This window comes from Eulemur rufifrons, chromosome 4 (assembly GCF_041146395.1).
Source record: "Eulemur rufifrons isolate Redbay chromosome 4, OSU_ERuf_1, whole genome shotgun sequence".
NCBI classification, from domain to species: Eukaryota; Metazoa; Chordata; class Mammalia; order Primates; family Lemuridae; genus Eulemur; species Eulemur rufifrons.
In genome coordinates, this window is record NC_090986.1 from 83,231,815 (window position 1) to 83,240,477 (window position 8,663).

Below are 8,663 nucleotides of genomic sequence, written 5' to 3' on the forward strand. Positions count from 1 at the left end.
TCAGCTACTCAGGAGATGGAGGTGGGAGGATCACTGGAGCCCACGAGTTGGAGGTTGGAGTGAGCTGGGCTAATGCCACAGCACTCTAGCCTGGGCAACAGAGCACAACTCTGCCTAAATAAGTAAATAACTATTAGAGATTACAGAACATGAGAGATAGCTATAGCTTGAACTTTGCATAAAACTGGTGTTTCTTAATGATTAGTTTCAGAAATTTACTGTTTTTACACAGCCGTGATGTCTCTGTGCATTGGCATCTGAAAGTAATTTGTCCTATTACAGTTGATGTTAATTTTATTCACTTGGTTAAGTTCTCGCTGACAGATTTTTTTTTTTTTTTTTTTTTACCGTAGAGTTAATTATTTTTCTTTTTATTAATAGGTCCCTATGAAGATTTACCAACTGATGTGCAGAAACCATCACATTTAATCTGGAAACTCCCTTTTCTTTTTAGATTCCCTTTGCATATAGCTTGCTTTGGAAAATGAAGGCCATGATCTTTGTTTCCTGGTCAAATGAACTGGGATACAGCCAGGCTCTGCCACTCACTGGATGTTTGAAAACCATTCCCCTTGAGCCAGAAGCATTGACATAACTGGTGAGCTTGTTAGAAATTCAGGCTTCACCCCAGATCTCCTGAATTAAAATCTGTATTTTAACAAGATCTCCAGTTCATTGTTTTACACAGTAAAGTTTGGGAGATACTCTTTAACTCAGCATGACTTTTCCATCTGAAATATATATACAACTTACCCTGTATGATGTAAATATAGCACTCAAAAATGTAGATGCTTGTGTTGGCAACCTGAATTTTATACTGTATCATCCAGAAAACTATAGTATCTACACCAGTTTTGTGGATCTTATGTAATTTTCTCTCCTCAGAGTTAAAGAATACATTAGAGAATATTTCTGTGTTAAAAATTGTCTTTTTGAATAAATCCAGTCACTCATATGAGTAAGAACCAGTACTCTTCCTTCTCCCATTCCACCTGGAGTCACGTTAAGAACTCTCCCCGTGGCCACTTTGTAAATATGTGCTTTTCTTTCAGGAACTGTTGACATTCGGGGATGTGTCTATAGAATTCTCCTTGGAGGAGTGGGCTTGCCTGGACCCTGCTCAGTGGAATTTGTATAGGGATGTGATGTTAGAGAACTACAGAAACCTGTTCTCCCTGGGTGAGGATCAATTCAATACACAATTTCTATTCCACATGAAGGATTTCATATCCCTCCCTTGTAGAATGTTTTCTGGGAGTTTCTGCTTTATATGAATGAGTTTCAGATTATTCTTTCTAAGGAAAACTGGGGGATTTGTTGGTATAGAAAAAAAAAAATCTTCAACATTCTTTATCTGGACATTAATCTTACTCTTTTTTAAGCTGATCTGTATCTTTCACTCTAGATTAGTGGTAATCCCAGAAATTTACTAGTATAAAATATTGTCCACAACTTAAAATCCAATTGCCACCATCAATTTCTGATTCACTAGTACTGGGTAACGGAGCTAAGGATGCACAAGTTTCAAGTACTTTCTAAATATTCTAAAGTTTATCAGGAAATGGTACTTTGGGATTAATTTTCTAAAATCTTCTATAATGTTCGGTCTTCTCTACTGAGCACAGTATTAGGTTGGTAATTGCAGAATTCTAGCAAGGGTCATTTTAGTTTCTTTTAATAAAACAGGTCTTGCAGCCTCTAAGCCAGACCTGATCACCTGCCTGGAGCAAAGGAAAGAGCCCTGGAAGGTGAAGAGACATGAGACAGTAGCAGAACACACAGGTAGGTGGGAATGAGTGAAGCAGATGACACAGGTGAGAGGTCCACAGGTCAAGGAGGCAGCCAGACCTTAAAATGTGGTTTGGGAAGCTCTGATCCAGTGGAAATGGTTTCTGAGAAGGCTGGGTTTCTTTCTCACATTTGGGCATATCCGGCCCTTCTTCTTAAGCTCTCTAAGAACTTGACTTCCCCTTCAGTGATCTTCCTTTGAGGTTACAGTGAAAACCAAAGTGCTGTTCATGGCTTATACGGGACTGCAGGATCTGGCTCTTCCTTCATTGCTTTCATGACATGGGAATATCTGTGTTTTTTTTCGGAACTCTACGTTAAACCATTTTGTAATTTCCATTTTTACATCATATCTGAAACATATGAGTACAGTGGGGATATTTGTATTAGGGTCAGAGATCCCAGGAACACCACAAACAGATGTTGTATGTTTTCTTCTTTATGGCTTTCTATCCTATGGAAGAATTAAATATGATTCTACAGAAATTCATACTCTAATATTATCAAAACACTAAATATCTCCATTAATATAATAAAATCTAATGTTATTTTACTTCAAAATTATGTTTTTAGTGTGTGAACTCTGATTAATATTTTAAACTCTATATTCCCAAATTCCTCAACTTTAATATAGTTTAATGTGTCTACTTCCTAAATTTCTTAAATATGTCATTGGGCAGCTTGGAACACTGAGCATATATAACAGGTGAGCATATATTAAGCTCCAGTTTTTACTTTATTTTTTAATAACTATTATGTTGTTATTTTCTCTTCTATGAAGCTTACTGGGACTGCATCAATCATATATATGTATGTGTGGGTGACATGGATCTTCTTCACAAAGAAGTTGTATAACTATATAACTATGTGCAATGTAATGATTCAATATGTGGATACATTGTGAAATGATTAATATAATCAAGTTAATGAACATATTTATCACTTCACAGTTACTTTTTTTTGGTAATGAGAACACTTAAGGTCTACTCTCAGCAAATTTTAAGATACAAAACATTATTATTAGCTGCAGGCACAAAGCTACACATCAGGTCCACACAACTTATTGATCTTCTAACTGAAAATTTGTACCCTTTAAACAACATCTCCCCGTTTTTTCCCCCCCTCAGGCCCTGGCAAGCACCTTTGTACTTTCTGATTCTGTGAGTTCAACCTTTTTAGTTTTCCCCTATAGGTGAGACCATGCAGTATTGTCTTTCTGGGCCTGCCTTATTTCAGTTAGCATAATATCCTCGACGTCCTTCTCTGTTGTTGAAATGGCTGAATATTTTTATAGCTGGGTAATATTCTATTGTGTATATGTACCATATTTTCTTTGTCCACTCAGCAATCACAGACATTTAGGTTACTTAAATATCTTAGAAATTGTGAATAATGCTGCAGTGAACATGGGAGTACATATATTTCTTTGAGATAACTGATTTTATTTCCTTTGGTTATATACACACCAGTGGGATTGCTGAATTGTATAGTAGTCCTATTTTTTTTTTTTTTTTTTTTTTGAGACAGAGTCTCACTCTGTTGCCCGGGCTAGAGTGCTGTGGCGTCAGCCTAGCTCACAGCAACCTCAAACTCCTGAGCTTAAGCGATCCTCCTGCCTCAGCCTCCCGAGTAGCTGGGACTACAGGCATGTACTACCATACTTGGCAAATGTTTTCTGTATTTAGAAGAGATGAGGGTCTCATTCTTGCTCAGGCTGGTCTCAAAATCCTGACCTCAGGCAATCTGCCTCAGCCTCCCAGAGTGCTAGCATTACAGGTCTGAGCCACTGCACTTGGCCCTAACAGGTATTCTATCCAGGGGAATGTTTTATGAGCTACTGAGAAGATTGTGTGTTCTGCTGTTGTTGTGTGGAGAGTTCTCTGTATGTCTGTTGGGTATAATTGTTTTATAGTACTTTCATGTTGTCTATTCTCTTATTTATATTGTATCTTGCATTATTATTCATTACTGAAAGTGAGATATTGAAATATCCTACAATTATTGTTGCATATTTCTTCCTTCGATTCTGTCAGCATTTGCTTTATATTTTTGGCAACCCTGACTTTACACACACACACATGCACATATATATAGTATAAAAATAAATCATACGTTTCTAGTGAATGAACCTTTTTTTTTTTTTTTTTTTTTGAGACAGAGTCTTGCTTTGTTGCCCGGGCTAGAGTGAGTGCTGTGGCATCAGCCTAGCTCACAGCAACCTCAAACTCCTGGGCTTAAGCGATCCTACTGCCTCAGCCTCCCAAGTAGCTGGGACTACAGGCATGCGCCACCATGCCCGGCTAATTTTTTCTATATATATTTTAGTTGGCCAGATAATTTCCTTCTATTTTTTTTAGTAGAGACGGGGTCTCACTCTTGCTCAGGCTGGTCTCGAACTCCTGACCTCGAGCGATCCACCCGCCTCAGCCTCCCAGAGTGCTAGGATTACAGGCATGAGCCACCGCGCCTGGCCTGAACCATTTTTATTTAATTTTCTTTTTTATTTTTGAGACAGGGTCTTCCTCTGTCACCTGACCAGAGTGAAGTGGCATCATGATAGCTCAAGCAATCCCCTTGCCTTAGCCTCCCACGTGGCTAGGACTACTCCTGGCTCATTTTTCTATTTTTTGTAGCAAGAGGGTCTTGCTGAGGATGGTCTCAAACACCTGACCGCAAGTGATCTGCCCACCTTGGCCTTCCAAAGTGCTATGATACAGGCATGAGCCAGAGTACCTGGCCTAATATTTCTCTTTGTCTTTTGTGAAAGTTTTGACTTAAAGTGTATTTTATGAAATCGGACAGGATTTGTCTCAAAATATATTGTGCCTAATTGTGGCCTCTCCTACTGTCATTTGATTAACATTTGCATGGGATGACTAGTGGTGATAAACTTTTTCAGCATCTAGTTATCTTGATAAGTCTTTTTTTTTTTTTTCATTTATTATAGAAGGGAAGGTTTTGCTGGGTATAGTACTTCTGCTTTTAAGTTTTTGTTCTTTCAGCACTTTGACTATATTACCCAACTCTTTCCTCACATGCAAGGTTTCTGTTGACAAATCCACTAGTAATTTCATAGGAGCGTGCTTGTGGGTGGCACATAACTTTCCTCTTGCTGCTTTCAAGATTCTTTTCTTGTGTGTGGACTTTCAAAATGTTGCTTATAATCTGCCTTGTTATGAGTCTCTTTGTATTTATCATAGCTGAAGCATGTTGAGCTTCTTGATTTTTTTATGTTTTTAAAAACATTTGAGGCCGGGCGCTGTGGCTCATGCCTGTAATCCTAGCACTCTGGGAGGTCGAGACAGGAGGATTGCTTGAGCTCAGGAGTTTGAGACCAGCCTGAGCAAGAGCAAGATGCCATCTCTACTAAAAATAGACAGAAATTATATGGACAGCTAAGAATATATGTAGAGAAATTAGCCGGGCATGGTGGCACATGCGTGTAGTCCCAGCTACTTGGGAGGCTGAGGCAGGAGGATTCCTTGAGCACAGGAGTTTGAGGTTGCTGTGAGCTAGGCTGACGCCACGGCACTCTAGCCCGGGCAACAGAGTAAGACTCTGTCTCAAAAAAAAAAAAAAAAAGACATTTGAGAGTTTGTCAGTCATTTCTTATTGTATTCTTCAGCTCCACAATTTCTATTTCTTTTTTATGCTTTTATTTTTTGCTGCTATCTCATTTTTCTGATTTCATTTAGTAGTCTCTATTCCCATTTCACTCACTGAGCATCATCAAGATGAGTATTTTCAATATTGTGGGTTTATCATACATTTCTGTTTCTTCGTGGTTGATTTCTGGTTATTAATTTCATTTGATTGGGCTGTCTTACTCTGGTGTTTTGTGTATGCTGTAATCTTTGGTTGAGATTTGAGAATTTTAAAAAAGCCACCTTTTACAAACTTTATACGGTGTCTTTCTCCTGGGGGAGCTGGATACCAGTTGACTGTCCTAGAGATTTGAGAAGTTTCATATCTGTTCTTATGATATTTCTTCTGTGGAATTATGTTTATTTGCCAGTTAAAGCAATTTCCCCACATTTCTTTTTATGAGCCTGTCATCACTTGCTACACCTGTTCTCTGTCTATGGTACTGAAGTCTCTGCTGCTGTAATGCTATTTTGCCTTTGGTTTTAGCACACCCAGTCTGTCTTTCAAACCATAGCACCATTCCTTTCAGCACTCTGTGCTTTGGGAGACAGAAACAAGTCTTTGGAAAGGCCCCCAAAAGCTGGAAGGATTTTCTGTCTCTTTTGATGGAGAAGCTGTGAGTTGGGGGTCTACTTCTATGTATTAAGAGGAAAGGCCGTGGTGCGTAAATATAATGAACTTTTCTTCCCCTTATGCGTGGCTCCTGGCATGGTGCTCACCTGGGTGCTTCAAACTCTTACCTAATTTTTAGAATTCCCACAAAGGCAATTTGGTCAGTTAGTTTTATTACATTTTACATATCTAAAAGAAGATTAGAGCATGTGTATTGCATTAATATTATGCCATCTTGGTAATGTGCTTGGCATAATTTTACATATTAAATTTGTAATATATATTTATCTGATTCTGAAAAATAAGTGGGATAATTTATTATTTTTTAAATTTCTTTCAGCTATGTCTTCTCATTCCACCCAAGACTGTTTGCCAGAGCAGCACATAAATGTTGTATTCCAAAAAGTGATACTGAGAAGATACGGAAGCTGTGGCCTTGAGAATGTAAACGTAAAAGACTGGGAAAGTGTGGGTGAGTGTAAGGAGCAGAAAGGATGTTATAATGGACTTAACCAATGCTCAAAATCTACTCGGAGCAAAATCTTCCAATGTAATAAATGTTTGAAAGTCTTCAGAAAATTGTCAAATCTAAATAGACATAAGATGAGACATACTGTAGAGAAATCTTTTAAATGTAAAGAACATGAGAAATCCTTTAAGCAATGCTCACATACTACTGAACGTAAGAGAATTTATGATGCAAAGAAATGTTACAAATGTGAAGAATGTGGCAAAGTCTTTAATCAGTGCTCCTACCTTACTAAACATAAAAGAATTCATACTGGAGAGAAACCCTACAAATGTGAAAAATGTGGCAAAGCCTTTAATCAGTGCTCATATCTTACCAAACATGAGAGAATCCATACTGGAGAGAAACCCTACAAATGTGAAGAATGTGGCAAAGCCTTTAATCAGTGCTCATACCTTACGAAACATGAGAGAATTCATACTGGAGAGAAACCCTACAAATGTGAAGAATGTGGCAAATCTTTTAACCGGTGCTCACACCTTACTATACATAAGCGAATTCATACCAGAGAAAAACCCTATGAATGTGAAGAATGTGGCAAAGCCTTTAATCAATGCTCATACCTTACTAAACATAAGAGAATTCACATCGGAGAGAAACCCTACAAATGTGAAGAATGTGGCAAAGCCTTTCACTGGTACTCAGACCTTACTATACATAAAAGAATTCATACAGGAGAAAAACCCTACAAATGTGAAGAATGTGGCAAAGCCTTTAATCAGTTCTCATATCTTACTAAACATAAAAGAATTCATACCGGAGAGAAACCCTACAAATGTGAAGAATGTGGCAAAGCCTTTCACTGGTACTCAGACCTCTCTGTACATAAAAGAATTCATACCGGAGAGAAACCCTACAAATGTGAACAATGTGGCAAAGCCTTTAATACATGCTCATACCTTACTAAACATAAAAGAATTCATACAGGAGAGAAACCCTACAAATGTGAACAGTGTGGCACAGCCTTTAACCAGTGCTCATACCTTACTGCACATAAGATAGTTCATACAGGAGATAAACCCTACAAATGTGGAGAATGTGGCAAAGCCTTCAGCCAGTGCTCATACCTTACTGCACATAAGAGAATTCACACTGGAGAGAAACCCTACAAATGTGAGGAATGTGGCAAAGCCTTTAATTGGTGCTCAGATCTTACTATGCATAAGAGAATTCATACCAGAGAAAAATCCTAAGAATGTAAAGAATGTGGCAAAGCTTTTTTCCAGTACTCACCTTTCTGTGTATAAGAGAATCCCTACAGGAGAGAAACCCTACAAATGGAAAGCCTTTAATAAATGTTTGTTCATATATTACTCAACATCAGAGAGTCATACTGGGTACAAGTTGTATAAATTTAACAACTGTCAAAGTACCTTTCAGAAAATAAAAGTCTTAGAATACACCAGAGTATTTATGCTGAAAAAAAAATATTACAACTATAAAGGATGGTGAAGTACTGTTACTCACATTACAGGTCTTATTGTGCACAGGAGAATTGATTCTGTAGGGGAAACCCTCCATTGAGTGCTCAAGGTTTATTTAAATTCAGAGAATTTTGATTGGAGAGAAACTCTACAAACGTAGTGTATTCACAGAAACCTTGATTCAACAGTCACATCTTTGAAAACACCAGAGGTTATACTAAAAGATATTTTACAGATGCCAGATGTGAAAAAATTTGACAAGAAAATCAAGTCTAAATAAATATCAGAGTGCTTGCCAATGTGTCTGAGCAAGTGAGAAAAAAAAAGGAAAAAATAAGAAAAAAGTAAAAAAAAAACAAAAACTAAGGTGCTAATACTTTCAGACATTAAAGTAGAGTGTTCATTATAGAAAATAATCCAAAGTTAAAATAGTTAAATAATCTATGTGTATGAATGTTTAGAAGGAAGAGGAAATTGATTTCATGGAGAGTTATAATTACATCAAAAGTATACTTTTTTGCATTAAAAATTTTAGATTTTTTGGAAAATTAAATATTGATGTAATTCAACCCTCAAATTACTTGATGCTATGCCTTTATTTCTAGTGTTTCTGTGAAAGCATGTAGTCAATTCTTGCATCAGAACTATGAAATATCCTTCTAAAT

General features: G+C 37.3%; 1 protein-coding gene across 4 annotated transcripts; it reads left to right on the forward strand.

Moving 5' to 3' along the window:
• The first annotated feature begins 1,118 nt into the window (after positions 1 to 1,118).
• On the forward strand, positions 1,119 to 7,777 carry LOC138383007 (zinc finger protein 492-like). 4 transcript variants are annotated; one of them, XM_069467780.1, is made up of 4 exons: positions 1,119 to 1,179; positions 1,687 to 1,782; positions 6,386 to 6,682; positions 6,767 to 7,777. In XM_069467780.1, exons 1-4 carry the CDS (start codon positions 1,146 to 1,148, stop codon positions 7,765 to 7,767), a joined length of 1,428 nt encoding a protein of 475 aa, XP_069323881.1. In that variant the 5' UTR covers positions 1,119 to 1,145; the 3' UTR covers positions 7,768 to 7,777. The 4 variants fall into 4 exon arrangements, with proteins under 4 accessions (XP_069323881.1, XP_069323879.1, XP_069323878.1 ...); XM_069467778.1 differs by having other exon boundaries at positions 1,144 to 1,179; positions 6,386 to 6,660; positions 6,733 to 7,777; XM_069467777.1 differs by having other exon boundaries at positions 1,144 to 1,179; positions 6,386 to 7,777.
• Positions 7,778 to 8,663: the final 886 nt, after the last annotated feature.

Excerpts from the sequence above, each read along its gene's own strand:
- LOC138383007 (XM_069467777.1), top strand. The coding sequence starts at position 1,146 with ATGTTAGAGAACTACAGAAACCTGTTCTCCCTGG. Across the intron at positions 1,180-1,686 it reads CAGAAACCTGTTCTCCCTGG|GTCTTGCAGCCTCTAAGCCA; the intron begins GTGAGGATCAAT and ends TTAATAAAACAG. Across the intron at positions 1,783-6,385 it reads GACAGTAGCAGAACACACAG|CTATGTCTTCTCATTCCACC; the intron begins GTAGGTGGGAAT and ends AATTTCTTTCAG.